The 23,907-nt window shown below is 38.9% G+C and overlaps 1 protein-coding gene across 1 annotated transcript in view; it reads left to right on the top strand.

Moving 5' to 3' along the window:
- Window positions 1-20,181, top strand: part of LOC132097876 (semaphorin-6B-like) — a 117,516-nt gene extending 97,335 nt beyond the window's left edge. The window contains exons 15-17 of the mRNA XM_059503852.1: window positions 983-1,060; window positions 2,305-2,363; window positions 16,733-20,181. Of these exons, the coding sequence (XP_059359835.1) occupies window positions 983-1,060; window positions 2,305-2,363; window positions 16,733-17,655 (1,060 nt within the window). The 3' untranslated portion in view covers window positions 17,656-20,181. The remainder of the gene's footprint in view (window positions 1-982; window positions 1,061-2,304; window positions 2,364-16,732) is intronic.
- The last annotated feature ends 3,726 nt before the right edge of the window (window positions 20,182-23,907 follow it).

Consider the following 23,907-nt stretch of genomic DNA (forward strand, 5'->3'; position numbering starts at 1 on the left):
TTTCATATTGCTTGTTTGCTGGGTTTGAACAGTCACAGTGCCTGTGAATTATTGCAAAGCACCACGAGACAGATACCATGCAGAGTACAAAGCGCTGGGATGGTCAAAGAAGACTAGCAAGCATTTTGACAGGAGGTTCAAAACCACCTCAGGGTGTGACAGCTTCAAAATAACTTCCAAAGTCTTGAATAAGACTTGCAATCGTGAAGAACCTCCAGTTTCTGGCACTTGCAAGGCCAGTATTTAGGATCTGTTTGGTGACTGAACGTGTCATTTCAAACACAATAACAATCCTCGCATGCAGCGAAGGCGTTCCTTAATCCCATTGAAAACCTTTGGGAAATTTAAAATCTGAATCGAAGCTGATGAATAAATCTCAGCTTTGGGATAAATTTAAGGAAGCCTGGCAAGAAATGATGCACGACACATGCACATAGCTTTTTGAGTAATGCCCAAGAGAACGGCTTTTATAATCAAAAACAAGGGAGATTATATTGAGGTCAATGTATGCTTTATTTCCTGTAAGCTATGTGTTATTTTTATAGTTGTGTTTTTCGCATTGTATAAAACCCATATTCTATGATAGGCATTGACTCATTAGTAATGTTTTAAATAAAGCTATTTAAAATAATCTAGAACTTAAACCTATGCCTAAAATATGACTTTAATGTCAACAGTGACATCATTTAGTGTCTTTGTGAACCCTCTGTCCTTTTTAGTACAATCCCAACAATTGTTTATACTGTAGCTCTCAGCTCTAGGATAGTTTTGTGGTCCTGTGATCGCTGGTCACCAGCTCGTGCTCTGTGTCTGTGCCCGTGGGCCATCGGTGCAGCCCAGTGAGGCACACTAACACATGTCACACGTCTAATGTGTGCACTGAACCAGCTGGATCATACTTGGATGAAATCCAGTGGAATTAAACTATATACTGTCTGGTGCCTTAGGAGTACCATTCATGCTGGTTTCTGTTCTTTCACAGGAACTGCATCGCCTCACGGGATCCCTACTGCGGCTGGACCAGAGGAAGCACCTGCTCTTTCCTCCGTGCGGGTACAAGGTGAGTTTTTGGCAATGTACCTACAGACATAACCTACCTATTTTTTACCTACACAACACGATTTCCATCTTCAGATAAAGCACATGTCCAAAAAATACTGGACAGTTTTTGTGTTCTGCCTCTGTTTAAAAACACTTGTGAAAATCTATCCCTCCTCAGAGAGATGGCTTTATTGAGTTCTGTGTGCAAATACAGGCTGTCTGCCGGTATTCCGAGATCAAAACGTGGAGACCGTTTTACCCCAGTGCCGTTATGCAATTACAGCTCTCTGGCTGGATCTGATTTGATTAACCAAGGACGGTCAACCTGTGGATCGATTCTGTGTTGCATAATACTGACAAATTCACACCAATTGAATTTCACGATAGAAAAAAACAATACAGAAGTAGTTCTAATCACTGCCGCTTGCTAATATACACAAACAGCGGATATGCAAAGACATTCTGTCGGCTATTTATCAGTCTGTGTGCGCTTCTCAATGCTGCGATATGGCTAATGTTCATCCTCAGGAGAGCGGCGGGAAGGAATCTGCGTGCTCATTTAAATTCTCGGGGTGGTTCACCGCTGTAGTATAAAAAACTCAGCCATCTTCTCTCAGAGGAGTTCTGGAGATTACAGCTCTGCGCCTGCAGTTTGTAGAAACATTATATTTTATATAAGCATTTCACAGAAAGTGTTTAACCACGCGGGTGTAAACGTATCTTCTGAAAAACTAAGACCCTGCCAGAAAAAGACCCCTGGCTGCCTTGTTGTCCTGGGCTTTAACTAATTGCCAACGGTAGTGGAAAGAGGCTGGTCCCCCGGTGCACGTGTCTGCTGTGCATAGCCTTCGGCCTTTCCTCTGTTTGACTTATGCGGTTGGAAGAAAGCCATTCGTGAGCCGACTGCAGTCATTTTTCTTCATTAATGTGGCTTTAAGGTAACACAGAGCATCTCTAATAGAGCACTGTGATGCCTCTTGTTTGCAAGACTTGATCAGGAGCTCAGATTGAGTTTCTGCACACATCCTGTACAAGCTTTTAATGTGCAATATCACTTATTATTGAACCCAAGAGCACAAAACTAAGACATTTTAGAAGTACCCTTCAAGATAACATTAAATTGTTTTTTCTTAAAAAATAAAAAATAGAGGGAGAGAAAGTACAGAGGCATTACTGTAATTGAGATGGTGTAGTTTTATGGTCTGTTTATGTGGTTTGCTGATTAATGTTTCTACTACTGTTCTTTCTCCCATTTCACCTCAGGCTTCCCTTTGAGCAAGACGTTGAGCACGGAAACACTTCTTACTTGGGCGACTGTGACGGTAAGAGAACATTTTTATTATGACAATAAAACTCTTCACGCTGTGACCTCCCGTTCGCTCCCCTCGCCCCATCAGACCTGCAGCCGCCGTCGTTTTCCGCCCCATTTTGAGCTACTGTTCTGCAGCAAGAGCCTCGGCTCGGGTGTGTGGCGATCACAGCTTGCGCTTTCTATTTATATATTTATTATTTATTATTTATTTATTATTTTTGTTCCCCTTTCATCTCCGATTATGTTCATCTTGGAACAGCGTCGAGTTCCGGGTGAGTCTCTCTTGGTGGGGTTCATCGCAACAAATCAATCGTTCAGTCTGAAATATTCACTTGCTGTAGAACCCCTTTGATCTCACTGCTGATTCTGCACAGACATTGGTGCACGTTAATCCTAGGTCCACCACAGGAGACCTCGCTCATCTGCTGTGAGCCACAAACACTCGGATATATAAATATTGCATAATGATCATGTCTGCCTGGCTGGATTTTAATCTGCTCATCAGGAGCTTTTGAAGTTTTCCAGTCCCTGTTTCAGTTGTGGTGCAGAAGCCAGAAAGTAATGGGGTGGTGGGGCCAACTGCTGTATTTGCTAATGTGTTCCCTAATGGAGAGGATCAGTAAGTCGGGAAAAAACATAGTAACTTTGTCACAGCAGCATGAACAATGTGATGTAAGAGATTCTGATTTTCAATATTTTTGTAGAATGTATCTCTTTAAAATGAGCATGTTAGTCTGGTTCCAAAATCTAGTAAGCTTTATACTTAGACAAAATTTTAAAGAATGCTCCTGATGCAAAGATCGCTTCTTTTGGCCAAATACTAAGGCATATATCCTTTGCATTGAACACATTCCCAGAGTGTCAAATAAGAGAATGTTAAAATTTGTTAACTTTAATGCTTTGGATATCATGAACTAACCTAGTAAACAATATTTGTTACAGAATTTATAAATCTATATTAATTTTTAGTTAATTATAATTACTTGTATCTGTAATTATATATTTTAATCTAATTTATACTATATACTAATCTTCATTATTAATGTTCATTATACGTAATACATTAATGTTCATTTATACATGAAATGGATGTTAAAAATTTGTTTATGTAAAAAGTATAATTTAATAAATCATGTAAAAGTATTTTTCATTGTTAGTTCATGATTTTAGTTGTATTATTCATGATATTGCATACTTTCAAAATTGACTATTTTACCTAGTATAATATTTGGGTTATTAGCTCACCAACCTGCTAACCTCAAAACTAATTCAGATCAATTGTGAGTCGAGTCTGCTGTGAGGAGTTGCTGCTTGCTCATTTTTTAGGTAAATAATAAAAAATGAAATAAATCCTTGAAGGGAGATAAATTAGCTTGACAAGCAACACATCATTAGAGATTAAGGCATGTTTTCAGTACTGCTGTTTTTTGTCTCACGGTGCTGGCACATATTTTGTCCCATTTATTTTAAGTATAAACAAGTTAAAATCAAGTGAATAATTTGCCAGTGCTACAAGACAAACACACCCATTCTCAAAATAATATTTATGAAAATAATCTAAGAAAACAAGTCTTATTATCTTATGCAGTGTTGCTTCTTGAGTAAATGTATCTTATTAAATTTAGATTTAGACCAGCACTAACCAGTCTTGATCAGCATGTAAATTCATGCTGGTTTAAGCTGGTCTGAAAAGCGGGGTGTCTCTCTAGTGACTCTTAGACTGGGGACTTGCATGGACAGCGTCTCATTCTTCATCCTTAATAAGTCTTGTGTAAATAAGTGTTTGCCTACAAGGCTTTGATCAGCAGACCGCATGTCACATCCATCACACTCCTCGAGTGCTGTTCTCCTGGGCCTGCAGTGCAGAGAGACACAGGCCAGGGGTTGAGAAGTGGGCAGTTTAGAGGATCCATCACAGTCTGTAGCTGGTGACTGGCTTTCATCTCCTGCTGGGAGGGGTCGCAGACTCTGATTCAAGGGGCAGCCTCAGTGATCTCCCGGATGAAACTGAACTTCATATGACCCCAGATGTCCAAATGTATGTCCGAGAGGATGTATACATGGCTGATGTTAACAGCTTCTGCTTGAAGACAGAAAACTGGTCAGCGGAAGTGGGGACAGGGGAGAAGAATTGATTTTCATCTCATCACTAACTCTGTCTGGGCTGAATGATTACGAAGGGTGGGATCCATAAACCAGCGCCGGAGATACAGAGGACGAAATGGTACAAAGAGACAAGAAGTAAAGCAAGTATAGATGGAGGGCTGGTGGTGGTTGTCAGACAAGCTGGAGCCCGTGACTGAGGGCAGATGTCTGGGGTGGAGTAGGGTGCACAGACGGGGTCGTGAGTGATGTAGAGTGCAAGCTCTGATGTCTCCTGTGTCACAGAACCGTCACTGCTGCAATTCCCAAAGGCCTTGTGCTGCTATAACTCTCTGACATGCTCCCGTTGCCTTCTGTATGGCAGAATCAATTTCTCATTCCTCGCATTTTCTACCACTCTCGATTTAAAAATAGTGCAATTTTTCTCACTCCATTTCTCAAAAAACAGTACTTTGTAAAACTGCAGTACAAACAGACAGGCTAGTTGGAAGATAAAATGGACATTGACTTTTGATGATAACTTGGAGATTGTTTGCTCTTTAGGTAGTTTTTATTGTTATAAATCCCTTTTTTTGCTAATTGAAGTTCACTTTAAGGGGTAATATCCATTATTTAGTAATGTTGGGGTTTTGGCAAAACAGATATTTTTTAAAGCATATTTCCAGCTATTTTTTTTTTATGTTTTTGTTGTATTTTGTATGTTTTCAGTTTTTAAAGTGGCCAATATATTATTAGTACATCAAGGTTTTTTTTTTTAAATTTTCCTTTCATTTCAGAAAACAGTCTATTCACTGCAGTACAATAAAATGCCTAGTTCATAACTAACATGTACATTTTCATGTCTTAAGAAAAAAATATTACAATTTTGCTTATACAAGGCTTCTAATGTCAACTGCTTTTTTATTTTAGTTTAGTTCAAAAACAGTCTGTTATTCTGCTTGATGTTGCAAGCTGGTATTTACCTATTAGTTATCATAATCATAAACTGGTTTGTAGCTCAAATAGTTTTACCATTTACTGCGGTTTGCTATTCTATTTATTTACAGTACTTCTTGAAAAATAGGGTGGGTTGCAGGTTTTTTTTTTTTTTTTTACTTTTTTGCAGCAAAATAGACAATTTACTTCATTTCTTTTACATTTTTGTTTCAATAAATGCTCTTTTTGGACTTTTTAGGAAGTTATAAGTGAAAAAGTTACAATATGTTAATGGTACATCATGCTCTTTTTATCTCAAAAGAGCAAGGTCCTGCAGTGAGACAAATGAGTTTTTAAAAGTTCTTTTTAGTCTCTCAATTAATATGAGGTTGCATAAAAACTGCATTCATAGGAATTAGAAAAAAAGAGAGTAAAATTTCAGTTGAAATGATGCATAGCTGGTCACGTTGCAGGGCACTTGTGTACAGTGATAATATATCTGCCCAAATATATATCTCTCTATCCTTCTTCCACCTTCACTTCACCTTGGTGTTTGAGTAACCGATCAGGCAGTTCCTGCCGTCTCTCTCGGTTTGCTCATCAGTGTGAGGACCATAATTAGAGATGCGCCTGCTCTTCCTTTGCCCTGACCAAGCACTTAGCGATCTGCTTCAGAATGTCAACTCTCCTTTTGCATGATGCTCCGAGAGGGAAGCTGATCAAAGTAGATGTAGACATCAGATGCTTTAAATTAGCTGACCTGTGAGGCCTGCCCTTAGAGGCCTGGGACACGGCCGCCAACAGCCACTTGTCATTCTCGATTTTGAAGGCCTATGTCTTTGGCTTTATCGTTCTGTTTCTCTCTCTGTTAGGGGAGACACGCCAGGTTGTGAATTCTTGTGTAATGATGGCCGATGACTAAACTAGCCGCAAAAGCTGTGCTCTAAAATCAACAACAGAGCTTGAAACGATTAACTTGTTTGTTGTTGGAATGAGTACATGTTGTATAAAGAGAGAAATGCTGGCTTGAGAGAGTATAGCATGACAATTTACGTTCCAGCCTGGGCAGACCCTTTGTTCTCTCGCCTGATCTTACCTCAATGTGGTGTTAACCCTTTACAGGTCATGACTTTTAAGTCACCCATATCGATTGCAGGATTAGCGGCTAATTTTTAACTCTCCTTAAACTTCAACAGTATCCCTTTCATTGTAAAATTGCAGGTCATGTGAAGGGTTGAGCAGAGGTGAATTATTATGCCAAAGGAAGTAAAACTAAAAAATATACATACAGAGCATATTATGTGCTACTGTACTGTTTAAAATTGTGGAGTCACTTGTTTTGGAAGAAAAATACTTTTGTTCAACAAGGACCATTAAGTTGATCAAAAGTGACATTTAAATTGTTACAAAAGATTTGTGTTTCAAATAAAGCCTGTTCTTTTGAACTTTCTATTAATAAAGCAATCCTGAAAAAATGTAGGTTTCCTCAAAAATATTAAGCAGCCCAACTGTTTTCAGTATTAATAATAATTAGAAATATTTTTTTAGTACGACATTAGAACAATTTCTAAAGGATCATGTGACATTAAAGACTGGAGTAATGGCTGAGGAAAAATTCAGCTTTTCCATCACATTTTTTTTTATAATATATTAAAATAGGAAACATTTATTTTAAATTGCAATAATATTTCACAATATTCTGTTTATACTTTATGTACTGTATATCTGTGCCAAAAGACAGTTTGGCTTTGACAGATTGTGCCACTGGTAAACGTTAACTACGCTCACTTATGGGAGCGACGGAGTCATTGTTTGCACAGAAACTCATCAGCAAATGTCAGTGCTGTTAAACCAGGCATCAAAAGGAGGGAGACATCAGTGTAGGAGAGAACTGACACGAAGTGAATGGACTGCAAAATGAGGCTTCTCCTCAAACCGGCAGTTCAACTACAGTACGTGTACAAAGAGCAGACAATCATAAGCCCCATTATGCTTTCTTTGCATCTATATCCCACCCGCTTACCCTTTTCTCCCATGTGTGTACGTTGCTGCAAAAGCATTTGAGTATAATCACAGAGTTGACACAGATGGAGGCAATTACGCCGCTGTTAAAATATTTCCTGGAGAAAGGTGGTGTTTTGACTCTGCAAACAGTGGGTTGCAATCACGATCTAATTGAAGTCCATGTTACACGAAGAAGTGCATGGTGGCGTCATTCTTATAGAGTGGGATGACAGCCATGCAGAGACTCGCAATGAGGCACACGCTGGCAAATTTGCCTCTCTGCTGTAATTGGTATCAGCTAGCAAACATTGATATAGTTGTCTCATGTACTCTGCTGTTCAAAAGTTTGAGGTTGGCAGGGTTTTTTTTGTTTTTGTAATTATTTTATGCTCACCAAGGCTGACATTTGATCAAGAATACACTCTAAAAATACACAAAAAATTTATATTTTTTATTTATTCCTGTAATGCCAAAGCTGTATTTTTATCAGCCATTTCTGTCCTTCAGAAATCATTCTAATATGCTGATTTGATATTTTTATCTTATTATTATCAAAGTTGAAAATAGTTATGCTTCCTAATATTTTTGTGAAAGCTGTGATATCACGATTTATGATGATATGACGTATTAAGTATCTAGAAAGTTTTGTGTCCTCAATAAAGGGAAAAAATGTTTTGCAAAGTGTCAAAATCAGTCAAACTGAATATATCTGATGTGCAATGTACAACTTTTACATGGAATGGAGATGACAGATTTGTTTTGAAGTGTCACATTTGGTGTGAATCATGTTTTGTATGCTCTGTGGAGTTTTTTGGGTGAGTGTAAAAGGTTTTATAGAGGACTTAAATGCTACAGTGAGTGTTTGTAAGACTGATGTGGTGCTCTTGCCCTCCAGACCTTTCAAACACTCCCACAGGGGCAGTTCATGTTCCCCTGGAATACAACATCTCTCGACCTTCATGTCCAGGTCATTAATCTAGTCATGGACAAACACACACACACACATGTATGTCTACACTGAGGTAGGCCATTCCATGTACTGGACTTGGGGAAAATTCAGAAGTGAAGAATAGGCTTCTTTTCAGTTCACAATTTGAAATTTGAATTGAATTGGCCACACCCACCGGAAGTTGAATTGAAATGACAGGAAGAGTAATTTATGGATTTGACATTGAAAGAAACTGGAGTTAAGCTGGAGTTTTATTACACACAAAAACACACAAATGATTACCTGATCAATTTGGACTCATTATGCCTGTTTTTTCATTACTAATTAGACATATTTCTTAAAAGTAATTACATGTGATTAGAAAGTACTGTCTCAGCAATTAACACAGCAATCAAAAAAAAGTTATTCAGCCATACCGATTTCAATTAGTTAGAAACACCTCATTGTTTATAGTAATTACAAAAATTGGTATTTTAATTAATTGATTATATGTTGATTATTCATTCCATTTAAAAGTCTGGAAGCATTTTCCAGTTTTCTTCTTCTCCTCTCCTATCATATTCTGTCCTTTCTTCACTATTTTATCAGTGGAAGTGGCAAAGAGGTGAAAAAGCTACTACAATGTGTCATTTAGTAAAAGATTGCTGAAGAGAGGGAAATTAGGGTATATATGTGGCCGTGTTCCAATTCACAGCATCTCTATGCAGAGTTCATTAGGAATGCGCACTTAACTAGACAAATTAAGTTGCTGAATGCTGAAGTACACTTCTCAGGGCACTATCTGGCAATTGGAACGTAGTCTTATTGTGTGAGAAATCTTGGCGTGTTTGACTGCAGTGAGGGAGAGACTCAGGATCTTAAAAGGACAACAGCACTGCCACTGAAGCCTGCAGCACGACGAGCCGCCTGTTGTGGTGTTGAGGATGTTGCTGTGGCGGTTGCCAGGCATGTTGACAGGGCATGAAGAATCTCTCGCCACATATCATCATGACTGGGTGAAACTGATGGCTCAGACAGGTGTGTGTGTGTGTGTGTGTGTGTGTGTGTGTGTGTGTGTGTGTGTGTGTGTGTGTCAGAGATGCACAATAACATCGAGCAAAACATCTCAACCATAAGACAAATACCTTGCATGCACCCACCAAGCTGTATCAATCATTCTAAAGAGGATTTTGTTCAGTTCATCAAGCCAGAGACCTGTATCTCTATTGAGTCTCTGTCTGACAAGCCATTTTGAGCCACCACAGCAGATCGCGAATGACCCAGAAAAGTTTCTTAATTTGGTAAATGTGTGGGAAAAATGATTCCACCTCAGCCAGACAGAGCCTGAAAACTCAACACCTCCATCATGGAGGCAAACCGTCAGTACAGGAGTGTTAACTTAATACATATAAGGAAGTGTTTTTAACAGCTGGTTAAAATACAGTCACATGCGGAGGACTGAAGGACAGAATTTATGTCTTCAGCATGCTGGAAACATTAACTTGAAATTGGAGGTTTCGTGATTGTGGTGGATGCAGATGTCGTGCTTTGCAATCGCAATTGGCTCGACTAATAGCACCGGGTTGCTTTCTGAATTTATAACTCATGCTGGAAATGTCAAATATTTTTTAATGATTTCATTTGAGAGTTCTCGCCATTCAGCCCTAAATTGAGGCTATCAATTTACCAGCAAATCTTGTTACAGTAGAGCCCCCATCAGCCACATCTGTGGTATTGCAATGCAGTACACTTCTGTACTGGTTTGATAAATTTAACACAGCTGAACTGACTCTCATCTGCATCCTCATTAGTGTTTGTCGGCAACGGTTGCTGCGAATGGGGAAAGCTATGTTGAAAAACTATGCGCTAATTGACTACAATTAATTGCAGCTGACTAGGCGGCATCTGCAAAATGTGGAAAAGGTGTGCAAGCAACAATAGGCAACAGTGTTTCAGCAGCAGACCGTTTCTCTTAACATTGGGCTCCGGTGGGGTGGCTCCTATCCTGAGCTCGCCCCCAGCTCAACACCCCTCGTTATTTCACACAGTCCTTTCTATTTAGTCTCATGTTAATCATCGTCAGACATTGTGGACTGTAGCGTGCACAATTATGTTGGAATTAGTAACTCTGAACCAGTGCCAGGAAGCCCTTTCACCTTATTGCAGTGCTATAGGCCATGAGCAGCTCCCTCTTATTGAAAATTATAGAAGAGTTAATTTAGAACATATGCAGACGTACAGAAACCTGCTGGCTGTATATTGATCTGAGAGTTTGGCTTTTAAAGTGTAAGCTAAGAAGCCTTAAATGTCTTCACTACTATCTTTGTGTAAACACACTGCTTGGAGCCAGACGTGTTTAAAAAGTTAGCAGATTTTGTTGGGGAAGCTTTTATGCATGGCTTCCTTGTCGACAAGACCATATTAGCTAGTTTAATGTTGTTTAGGTCTGATTTCGCTGGGCTTTCTCATGAAGCTCAGGGTTGGCAAAGGTTGGTTGCATTATTTACTCAACCGAATGTTGTTCCAATTCTTTTTTTTCTGTGGAAGACAAAAGAAAATCTTTTGAAAAATGTTTTTGCATTTTTGTTTCCATACAATGAATGTCTATGTGGTCTACTGTTGTTCTATGTTGTTCTAAAAATATGAATTTTAAGTTGCAGTTTTATTCCGTATATTGGAAGTGAATAAGTACTAGTGTTCCAAAAAGCTCCTAAATTGCCAAATAAGCATCATACAAATATTTTGTATTACTATTTTGCTATTCTCCGTGTCTTCTAAAGTCAGCTTTGTGTGAGGAACATACAAAAATTTAAGTTGTATTAAGCTGAGACTTAAAATGGGATTTAATGAAAGAAGAGTAGAAGAGTCAGACCTTTTTAAATAAAATGATCCATTTCACATGAATTGGACTGATTCGATTCTCAAGTTCAAATTGGTTAAAAGCTCACTGAAAAACAAATGAAATAGAAGATTTTCTCCCTGTAGGAATGCCATCAAACCAGCATCTAAAACTCAACATATGCTGGTGACCAGAGTTGCTGGTCTTTTCAACATGGTTAACACAAAGCAATGGCAACAGTGAGACTTGAAAACAGCAAAAGATGGCTGACATGGCGAGAACCAGAAAGGATTGGCAGACAGAGAATAGCCTGCAGTGTTTCTGCAGAGAAGGGAAAGCATGTTTGTGTGTGTGTGTGTGTGTGTGTGTGTGTGTGTGTGTGTGTATGAGTGTATGAGTGTATGAGAGAGATAAAGAGCAAGAGCAAAGTCAAGAGAATACAAGACAGAGATAGAAAGAGAAAAGATAATGAGTAAAGTCAGTGAACCATAAGCCACTGCTACACACACACACACACACACACACACAAACAAATGCACACTCTTGCATGTAAGGCCTCGTGCTAACATGAAACTCTTTGCAAGCTCACACACAAAGCAGCAGCTAACATAGTGTAGAAACTACTGCATTGAATAAGTGTTTGTTACATAAGCACAGTTGATAAGAGCCTGCTTTCAACACACTAAACTGTTTCACCCTTTGCTCGAAGGCCAGTTAATTAATAAACCTCAGGAAGCTTGCTTATTGCTAGAAGAAAATCCATATTCCACCTGAGGTTTTTAATGACACGATCTCAACAAGAAACCAGACCCTGCTAGCATTTCATTAGCCGCCTCTCTGCTTACAGGTTGAAAAGAGAGACTGAGAGCAATAGAGTGATACAGGGAATAAAAGAATAAGGGTACGTCCCCAGAGACAGACAGCAAGCAGAAGATGAAAGGACGTGACACAGAGAGAGAGAGAGGAGCGGGAGAAGATGTGCACAGAGATGGAGAGCGATAAGCAACAAACATCAAACTGCTATTGAATAGACCCGGGGTAAAAAGAGGCAAAAGCAAGGCAGTTAGTCCCTAGGCTCTGAGTCTTTTAGCACTTGGCCTATAGCCTTCTGAAAGACCAACTCTAACTAGACTGCTCCACCGCCTTTGTTCGGCTGTAATTGGAGCTTCCAGCTCAAGACGTGCTCGCTGCACCTCAGCCTGACAGTCCGGCTGCCTTCCATTAAGCTTTAATAAGTGAATGGGGAAAAAGGGGCTTTCTGTCACCCCGTCGGGAATGAGGAAAAGAAAGAAACCATGCCTGGGACTATCTCTCGCTCTCTGTCCGCTCCCATCTGTGTGTTTTGTTTCCCGTCATGACAAAGCTGAGTGACTACAAAGGCAACATCTATAATGGCCCTGATCTATTCATTGCATGCATGTGCCATCTTCTTACTGTAAAAAGGGATGGACACATTGCAGGCGAGAGCGGAGAAAGAATGAGAGGTGGCCCTCCAGACAGGCAGCCGGTTTAATCCGTCTCTTTCTCATTACGGAGAAAGGCCGGCGTGGTTTGAGTAATATCTATCTGAGGCACCATCAGGGCTGCGCCCAGGAAAAAGTGACTCACATATATACAAAGAGCGTTTGATGTGTGTTTTAGTGTTGCTTGCAAACAAAATTGTGTTTGTAGAGAGGCAGGCACTAAGGGAGTTCTTCATGACCTCAGGTGCGCTTTCAAAAGATACATTTACGATAAGGTTTAATTTGATGGTTTTACTCCTTGCAATATCAATTAGGTTTTAAAAGTACATATTCTTCATGACTCAAGAGACTAGTTCAGGTTAAATACAAGTTAAGTTCTAAAGACAGCATCCGTGTCTGCAACTGATTACCAGAGAATAGAAACTAAATAGCAAAACTAGATGTATTATGTAGTTGAAATATTGAATCTCAATTTGCATACCACTCCAAATTATTAAGAATTTGATTAGCTTTACCTACCATACAAAGTTTCCAGAATGCTACAGTATTTCCAATATTTTTTTTTTTGTGTGTATGTGTGCATTTATTTATTGTAAAGCTAATATTGCCTAAACTATGAAAACACACACACACACACACACACATATATATATATATATATATATATATAAATTAATGTATTACTAACATGTAAAATCAATTCAAAACATTTAAAACAATGTATTACAATGTTAGTACTATTATATATAATTATATATATATATAAGCTAAATAAGGGGCCAGTTGCATACATTTAGACTAGTCTAGTTAAATAATTGAATTTTTTTTCTTTAACATTTGTCATAATTTTTTTACATTCAGTTACATAAATATGTATATTAGTCTAAGTTGAATCTAAACTATAAAACCGATTACTCCTTGGCTAACTGCTAATTCTTTCAGACTAGATCTTCAGACACAGTCTTAACATAGAGGCTAAGTTCAAGCAACTATCCCAAGGATGTTTATTTTCACCGGTCTTACATGATTGCCATTTGTTTCTATTGTATTACATTTGTTAGATATGTATATTACAAATATTTACATTAGTAAATGTTTTTGAAATTTGGTTCATAATACCTAATACCTTGTTGTACTCTATTGTAAGTGTTGCTGGCACATTTGAATTTCCATTTTTTTCCACTCCAGAGTTTGTTTGAAAAGTTCACAAAGTGTATCACACAGAGAAGGTGGAGTTTTCAAGTAATCAAACATCAATTCATCTTCCACCCCGTTACCTCATGCCACTGTAAGTAAACACCACAGAGCATGAACATAAACAACCTAGAAAATGTCATCATGTCGCATCCCACTCGTTTACCACATCCTTTCAGGACCCTGGTCCCTGAAACATGATGGGGCCCTTGTGAATGCCAAGTGGGTTGTGACAGCATAAACAAGTCACTGTTTTAGTCAGTGGTTCGTGAAGTGAACCGCCCCATGCCAACAATGTTTATCCAGCTTCTAACAGCAATGCAGCCACACGCCGCCAGCAGCAATCAAAAAGTTATTCATAAAGATGACGAAAACAAAAACCAATAGTTTACCACACTTTAAACAGCAGTTAGCATGCTGGGAAATGATACACACACCTGGTATCTGTCTGTGATAGAATAAATATAATGCCCCCACACCACAATCAAAATAGACAAAGAGTGGTAGCAGGGCAGAGACAGAGATAAACACACAATGAGGGAGGGCAGAGAGACTTGTGCAAGAGAAAGAGAGAGAAAAGGACTGAGGAAGAACCAGACACTGACTCAGCATCCGCATGAATGCATTGATTGATTTGAGGTGTCGTTTCGTTAATGTGGTCTGTCCCTCCAAAAATTAATACTGAGAAGTAAACATGTATATCACCAGAAAATTGATAGGCACTCTGTCATAACATCTCCCAATGAAATGACATTGTGCTGTACAGTTCTTTTCCCTGGTGCCCAACTGCAGCTAATATATCATTTAATTCAGCAGAGTCTTCACACAAACACCCACATTGAGGCAACTATTATGAGCTAATTATCGTAGCGAAATTTCTTATTGATTGTGCCTCCTCTCTTCTCATTTTGAGTTCTTAAAAAAAGAGCTGTAATTGCTAATCGAGGCTGTTTATTTTCACCAGTGTTAAATGGTTATCATTTGTCTGATAAATGTGATAAATGTGCCAGTTAAATTAATTTGTTTTAAGAGCGTTTCATCTGCTACACCATATTGCCATTTCATTATTATGTTGGTTCTTACTGTTGTGACTATAAGAACTTCCCTCCTGTTTTATTGAGTTTCCTGTAAATAATAAGATATTGCCTCTAGATTTAGATTTTTTGGGTAGTTGAACAAAAACCTTTCCTGAACCAATTTTTTTTCAACATAACATTCTAGCTAGCTAGCTGTTGTCATCATCAATAATGAATAGCTGCTCTTCTAAGAATGTAAGTCTTCTGTCATTTCAAAGTGAATGGTATCCATTGCTCTCATCCATCTGTACGGTGACTTTTAAAATCTATCACACCCAGGGCACCTTTTAATCTGCAAATACATCAGAATTATTCAGTGCTAGATGTTTTTGAAAGTTTTCCAAAACAAGTAATCGATGATGGATGCTTTCAATCAAGAAGACAGTTATTACAGCTGTTAAATTTAACATCCACTTTTAGGTTAGGGATGCATCGATCCGATACTCGGGATCGGTATCCGCTACGATACTACTGCAATTTTCTGTGGATCGGGTATCGGTCAGACGAGACTGATCCAAATCCGATACTGTGCGTATACTATTGTGTTATTGTTGAGCCCCACAAAATGCACAAAAACATTATAAAGCACCAAAACGGTTTTGAGAACATATTTCAAGTTGAAACTGTTCCATAGTTCAGTGTGAGGTACAGATTAATATTGAAGTCATTAAATTCAAGTTCACATAAACTCTTCTCCGCTGCGGCTGTCTGTCACCCTCCATTCAGCAATCAAACTCCATCTGACGTTCGGTTACTACAGTCAAATCGATGAAACTCTCTTCAAGAGTGCACAGTAACTGAGGTTTAAAACTGTTCAAAGAAAAGGCTCATTAAACTAACGTACAGATTTATTACACTACGTATCAATATATCTTCCCTTTGTACTAGTGATGTCCGGTTCACGAACAAATCGTTTGATTTAACCAGTTCTTTTTGAACCAGTTCACCAACTCAGACTGAATCGTTTGAACCGGTTCGTGTCTCCAGTAAGCACACTCCCTTTGAGTCGAAATAAACCAATATCCCCGAGTAATTAATTTACTCAAACAGTACACTGACTGGACTGCTATGAAGAGAGAACTGAAGATGAACACGAGCAGAGCAGCTTTCTGTGTGGACTCGGAGGGCTGCGCACGGGATGTGCATAAGCGCACTGTGCCGCTCTGTCGCAATCAAAGATTATTAATAGTCTTTCTTGTTTTTTCCTATCTATGATTTGTTGCTGCCTTTATTACTGTGCTATACATTTAAAAGAAACGTCTTAGATTTCTATATAAATTTATATAATTTTTTTCATTAATGTATTTTACAACAATACAAAGAGCAATGTTCTACATTTTACCAGATTTTAGACTTATTCACTTTTATTTGTGAATAAAATATTTCACTAGATTTTATAAAATTATTGTGCACCCGTGATTTTTCTAGAATCTAGAGTATGTTTTGCTGCTGAATTATCTACTAACCTAGTTTTAATAATAGCATTTTTGTTATGGATTGTGATAATATATTTTTTTCATTTGTTGTTTTTCATTCAAATGAATTTGTGTATTTGTAGTAGATTAACACAAAAGAGTGATGATCAGGTCAGCACAGAGCACTAAAAAAAACTGTGCTGGTATCGGATTGGATCGGTACCGGCAGATACTCAGAATTTTCGGGATCGGATCGGTTCTGAAAAAATGGTATCGTTGCATCCCTACTTTAGGTAGTAATGCGTGCAATTAGTCTGCCTTTTTACTTCACTCATGCATTCTTCGACCCTATAGAAAAATAAAATATTTTTTTACTTAACTCAATATTTGTAAGTTATAAAAGTGTTATTTATGTTCACTGTTATTCTTTCCATGTCTTTAGGTCTTCTGCAGGAGAGTTTCATCGAGGAACCAGATGGCTTGGTGTCCGTGAACTTGCTGGTGGTGTCAGCGGTTTCAGCGTTTGCCACCGGGGCAGCATTGTCGGGTCTGATGGTGTGTTGGATAATGAGCCTCAAGCACCGCCAGCGCTCCAGAGCCAGTGAATCTGGCATGGGGAGTCGTCGTAAGAGTGACAAGGAGCAGAGCATGCTGGGACACGGTCGCAGCGGTTCCGTAATCAGCGTGACGCGTATCAGTGGCAGCGAACGACCCCGCTCGCAGGTTGAAAATATGTTCACCAACGGCTGGCCAAAATCTGAAGACATCGATCCAGGACTTCCTACTCCAGAACAGACGCCTCTGCAGCAGAAACGTCCCACTCCTAATGTCCATCTCACAGACTGCGACTGGGACCAGAGCCATACTTTCCTCACCCAGACAGGGACACCCTGCCCGGCGAACTCAGCGGTCATTTACTTGAGCTCCAAATACCTGCAAGGTGGGCGGCAAGAGGGATCGGGTGATGTTCCTCCTCATTCAGAGCGTCAGCGGTACCTCATCCTCTCCCATCCACCAAATCAGAGGGAGCAGAGTGGGCGACCGACCGGCCCACCTACTCGCAACTCTGCTGGTGAATACAACTATCCAACAACGCCTCAGGACTCACCTGACCGCAGGAGGGTTGTTTCAGCTCCTACAACCCAGTCGGACTATGGAGAACATCTGCGATGGTCCCGCGACGGACTCAACTTCAATAGCAACAACGCGACTCCTTCTGGCCACCACCCGTATCCCATACAGCCACGCACTAATGCTGCGTTAATACGGCCAGGTCACCACACTCAGCGAGGGCTCAATGAGATACAGGACTACAGCCACCTGCTGGTGAAAAGTGTTAGTGAGTGTAACCCAAATGGCCAATGAGTGGTCCAGGCCTGTTCACACCCTTCAGAGTCCCATCACCCCCAAGACTCAGACTCCTTCTGTAATCCTGCCCTTCCTGTCCACTCTCACTGCCATCCAGTGTCTTTCAAGTCCCCTACCAGTGGCTGAGCTCTAGGACTACCGAGTATGAGCGAACGAGAGCGTTAATGGTTGATGGTGTTAACGCCGCTGTCTTCCCCTGCCTGTGGGGTGATGCCACTTAGCACGTTAGCGGCTTCTATCACGCTCACTGTTTAATAAAGCGGAAGGATCACTTAGTAATAACAGATGCGTTGGGTGATGGGAGATGAAATACATAATCATAATCCTGCGAATGGCTATGTTGGCCGTTTAGCATAGTGAAGTGGTTCCGGATTGTCTCTCTGTGTAATCTCAAACCCTGTAAACCATTCAGTGGAAGTGATCCGTTTCGTTTTCACCTCTCTTGCTTTACATTTTCCGCCTGCAGATGCTTCTTTTGTGCATCCTGGGGCCTTTGCAGACAAGCTCAAACTTTCTTGTGTCTGTTTGTATGTGTATGAGAGCCACGCCAAAACGGGGATTAAAATGTTCTTGCCGGCTAGACTTGATATGAAAGCAAAATGGCCGACCAACACTGGTGTTTCTTGAGTGATCTGATGTCAAATGACTGACTACCCCTCCCTCTCTTAACCTATTATGTGTCAGGAAGCAATCAAGACAACTGCCATTTGATTTTAAAGACTTGTGTGCTGGAATATCAGATGTAAATGGGTCATGGAAAAGAGCGTTTGCCAAAAATCATGGAGGAATCAACCAATGCTTTTTGGAAGGAGCATGGAAGCACTGTGGAAATTACTTTATATTGCGTACAGGGACATATGTTGTTGGGTGGACCCATTTATTTTGTGGTGTATCTTAAAAACCAAGACATTTAGTGCATTTCTACATCCCCTACAGATTCTAGAATTAGAGCTGGGCATTTGCAACACTTTCTTTTTCTTTCACTCGGTCTGGCTTCGTTCTCTCTGCAGTCCATTGACTCGAATGTGAGCTCAGTTGTCTGGGCCGAGTCAGGCCGCTAGGGAGCTGCATTCAGAGTGTCTCAATGACACTGGGTGTCTTTGTGTGGCCCAGCCAGAGAAGACCATCCCAACAACAAATAACCGTTAAGAGTCATGGCCTAGCTATCAGCCCAGCCCAGGAGAATGTCAATGAGGAGCCAGACAGATCGGACCCCTCTGGCTCCCCCCTCATTGCCAGCCTTCACAAACCTCACAGAATCAGATGAATACAATGTTACATTTAGATGGAGAGCAAAACAAATCAGACCAACTGGGCTCCCGATGGCACTGTGCCCGCTTCAGCCATTGTTCAGGTTCCTCTGGCTCTCTTTAGATTGCTGTTTACTTGTTTCAGGTTTGTAAACCCCACGGGAGGTAGAAAAGAAATAGTGTACTATTCAATTCATTCACCTCTCAGTGAACGACGTTATCTTTGTTTTCTTCCCGTGAGGCAACGGTAATTTAGTGAGTGCGAGTGTGTCCACTAGAGGGCGGTATTGCACATTGAGTTTTTTTTTTTTTACTTTTGCTCAATGGACCCTTTTCACAGTGTGAGATGACACATTTCTGCAGTCATCATGTTGAAAAATGTTTTGATTTGAACTTTTATTTAAGTTTTTTAAAGAAATGAATACTTTTATGATTTTGGTAGGATCATAAGACATTGGAGACTGGAGTAATGGCTGCTAAAAACATTTTATTGCCATCACATAATAAAATATTATTTAATAACTGTTATTAACTGTTATTTAAAATTTTTGTATCAAATAAATGCAGCCTTGGTCAGCATAAGAGACTTTTTCAAAAAATGTAAAAATCTTTCTGACCCCAAAATTCTAAATATTAGTGTATAACACTATACTTTGTTATATTTCCCTAGCATTAAATTACAAAAGAAATAGTAAACACTGCTGCAGTGGGGTTTCAAATACATCTTCTGAGGGAAAGATGGCAAATCTGACATCATTCCCTCGTCTAACTGCCATAATCAATTTATTTTACTTTTTCTTCTTTTAGAAAGTCATGGAAATACAATATTGATTTTTTTTTCTTGTTTAAACTTTCTTGTTTAATGTTAAAATAACATTTGCTATGCTCTCACATTTATTTCTGTAGAAGTCTACCCTGCTATTGTTTATATTCCAAACCCAAAAATGTGAAAATGGTCCATGAGAAGGTTTGACATCAAATGTTTGGTGGTCCTATAATGAACAATTCTTCAACACTAAGTATATGTTGGTTTAAAAACAGGCTGTGTTCCAAATGAAAAATCTGTTGTAGTGATATAGAGACAGAGAAGAGTGTGTTCTTTTGAATATGTGTTCTTTTTGTGGATGGATGAAAGCTCTGAAGCTGAACATTAAAGCAATTAATGAAGTGTATAATTTATAGGTTTTAAGTGCCAATGTATGACTGAGTTCAGAACTCTGTGTGTAATTATTTTTACACAATCAACATTATTGACGCAGCTTTTTAATTGTCATCCAGGGTTGTACCCTCACAAAGACTGAGACCCACCACTAAAAAAGGTCTGCCCATCCAAGCATGCATTCACCCTGCTTCCCTCTCACTGGCTTTTCACTCTGTTGCACCATTAGGCGAAACATGAGTGATTACGCTAAGTCTATCTTTGCCTGATAAAGCCTAGAGATGATCTTGAGAGACGTGCAGAAACACAGGCACCCACCTGCTTACTCACACAGCCAGATTTTACAAAGCAATCGCCTGAGATGTGGGCAGCAAAACTCAAGCAGCGAGTCATTATTCTCGACCGCATCCCATATAAATAACATTCGCCGGAATAGACCAAAAACAAGCAGCAAACACAGGGGATGCTTATTGTGAAAGCCTGTACACAAGCTCTAAACACCACCTGGGTTCATTCGCACAAGATTTTGAGGCAGTGAAATGGAGTTAATTTGTTGTGGAGCTCTATAAAATGTGTTCGTAGGAAAAGAAAATAAACAAGGGTTGTTTCACTGTCTTCCTATGTCGTAATTCTCTCAAGCAAGAAATGGAATCGGCTGTAAAAACTCTGCTAGGGTTTTGTTTGGACAGAAAGAGAGCCCCCTAATCTCAATTTTCCAATTAGAATTCTGTCTATGAGCAGTGAGGACAGTGTGCTCGAGGCTTTCTCATTGTCTGGGCTGTTTTTCTTTCTCCGCTTTGTCTTTTAAAGCTCTGAGATCTTTTTTTTTTCTTTTTTTTTGACGTCCCCCAGCCACAAACTGCCACAGCTAATGGGCCACCTGATGAAATGTGCTAACACAAAGAAAGAAAAGGTTTGTTTAGAAATGACATGCTTTCAGTGTGCAAAACCTGACATCTGACAAGCACAAACAGAGTTTGAATTTTTTTGTAAAGTTGTAGAGAATATATTAGCCAGTACTGGTATCTTCATTTTTATATTTGTTTGTTTGTTTGTTTTGTGGTAATGTTTTAGGTTGGTTTGAGTTCATGCAAGTGATTTGATTTGCTCTCTGGTGTGTGAATCTTTGTTCAACAACGACGATGATTATTCTGTGACTGTGACCTGAATTTCAGTGTTTGATCCTGGTTTCTGAACTGTGCAAAGCCGGATGGGAGTTGTTTCTCCTGAAAGAAAGAAAAGAAGAAAAACACTTTTCCAAAAGAGCTGAGTCTTCTGTTAACTGTGATGGACTTCTGATTTGTCTCTCACCAGAGGCTGTTCGTGTTACTGGGTCCATTGTCATTAAATGACAAATCGTGTCCCCTTCAGTGTACATAATGATTTCAGTGCTTAAATGTAATTTAAGTGAACTATCTGCATGAACACAGCCTCGGTCTGGAGTCCACAGAGGTAGTGTGTACTTCAACATGACATGCTACTGTTTGCCCTAATATTGTCCACCAATCAGACAGTCACATGCATGCTTTCCAAATCAACAGCACAAATGCACAAAAAGACAAACGTGCACACATACACAAGATCATGAACACATGGACAGTGGGGTCCAAAAGTTTTAAAAACTCTGTTTTCACATGCTCAAATTATATAATTACTGTAATACTTTAAGTGGAAGGTTTAATTAAAAAAATAAGAATGTATTTGGATACAGTTTGTCTTTTGCTTTAACATCAGCACTCAAGCTGCATCTACAGTAGTTTGTGTAAAACCTGACGCTCATGTTCTTCAGCATGATTTAAGATGATCCAAAGAACATCTTGTACTTCAATGGAAATAAGAACATCTGACCATCTCTGCAAAGTTATGTGATAAATGTCACAAATTTTCATATTTAGTGACCCTGAAATTGTGCTTAATTTCTTAATCTGTTTGTGCCATAAGGGTTCTTTGTTGTGAATTTCTCAAAAATCCTGAAACTTTATTTTTAAGTGTAAATGGTATTATAAATCTCACATATTTAGAGTCTTCTCAGACTTTTGGATCCCACTGTACTTTAACACACACACGTGCACAAATTTTTGCATTTGGAAACTCCTTGTCCTCAGTTCTGGCTGTCATTGAGCATGGAGACTGTGCTCTGTTATCATTTCCTGTTCTAATAAACCATCAAGAACCTAACTGGTATTCGTTTTTCTTTTAAGTTTTTCTGGTGCATCACATATTTTTGTTGATGTTTATTATTATAAAGGACTAAAATAAAGGGGTTGGATCTTATTGAAGGGGCTCTAATATACGAAGATCAATATCTCAGAAATGTTAATCATGTTGGGTTTGTTTGCAGTATAGTGTTATTTTAACAATCAAACATTGTATCTTTTAAGTTCTACGTTTCAGTACCTCCTTTCCTTCTGTCTTTGGGCTATCCTGTTGTATTTTAACACCAAATATAGAACCATAAATACTCAAGAGTACTGGTACAGAGTGCTGTTATTTATTCTTATATAAAAATGTTCTGAGATCAGTTCTTATCACCTCCGTGGGTTTTTATATAGCAGCATGCCTCTGTTTGGCTATTGCACCACCGGATAGCTTGTGGTCTACAGATAACAAGCATGATTGTAGACAACAAGCAAGACAAGAGCTTGAAAAAATGCCAAACCGATTTTGCAACGAATCTAAGCCACAAACCTGAAGCTCTCTGAATATTTATTTATACCCATTTATTTCCAAACGAATTAATGCACGCTCATTGGGATTTGACGATTTCACCTGGAGCCACAAGTGAAAAGCGAAGGTCAGTATAATAAATAATTTTGTTGGTATTGTTTGGGATTAAACCACTGCTCACATATCAAACGCACGAGCAGCTAAATCATGGTCATCCAAGCTACTAACATAGACAGATTAATAGCAAACTTGGGTCAAACTGATGTATTTGATCCAGAAGCCTCATATATTATGATTTCATATGGAAAGTGCTCACATTACATGTATTATCTCAATAGATCATTTACAATTACTGATACAGTACATCCAAGTCTACATGCGTCCTGTGCTTCTGGAAATATAAAATAAAACAGAGCTGCAGATACAACAGCTGTCCACACGGTGGCAGTGTTATCCAGCACAGATATACAAACTAGTCTGAGACCATATTATCAATTTAAATTCAAAAACTGAAAACCTAAAAACAAAGTGAAACCTTTAGGATTAAAGCAAAGAAACATTCTGACTTAATTCAGATTTGTAGCTCAGTAATCAAATAGTAAATTTGTGACACTGATCGTGTGATCATGTCATTGATTTTCATTTTACTTTTCACTCAGATAAATACATGAAGAAAAACTAAATTTTCCCTGATTTTTGGGAAATACCAGGCCATTTGTAATATGTCTGGTGCTTTTAATGAATCTTACATAAAGTGATCAACAGAATTGAGGGATTTAATGAATTAATGCATCTAAACGTTGATCATATTTGTGCCAGGAAAATTATTTATAACAAAATAATAATATCTGTAACAATGGCTGTTTAATATACTCTGCCAAAAAGGTAACTTTAAACTATATGGCTTAATCAAGATATAGTACAATCATATAGTGTATATGTAATTAAATAAATAAGCTACATTTGTATATATATTTGATAGGTAATGGTAAAAAAAGTATAAATCTGGACATTCCTGAGAATGTGTTGCTGACAATAGTCTGCTGACATTCTGTTCAGGCACATGTTGATTTGTAAGCAGGAGAACTCATTACTTCATAAAGATCAATGAGTTCGACAGTAGAAAAGAACACTATGTTCATATTGTCAAGAAACACTGCCCCCATGAGTAAT

Source organism: Carassius carassius, chromosome 21, assembly GCF_963082965.1.
Source record: "Carassius carassius chromosome 21, fCarCar2.1, whole genome shotgun sequence".
NCBI lineage: Eukaryota > Metazoa > Chordata > Actinopteri > Cypriniformes > Cyprinidae > Carassius > Carassius carassius.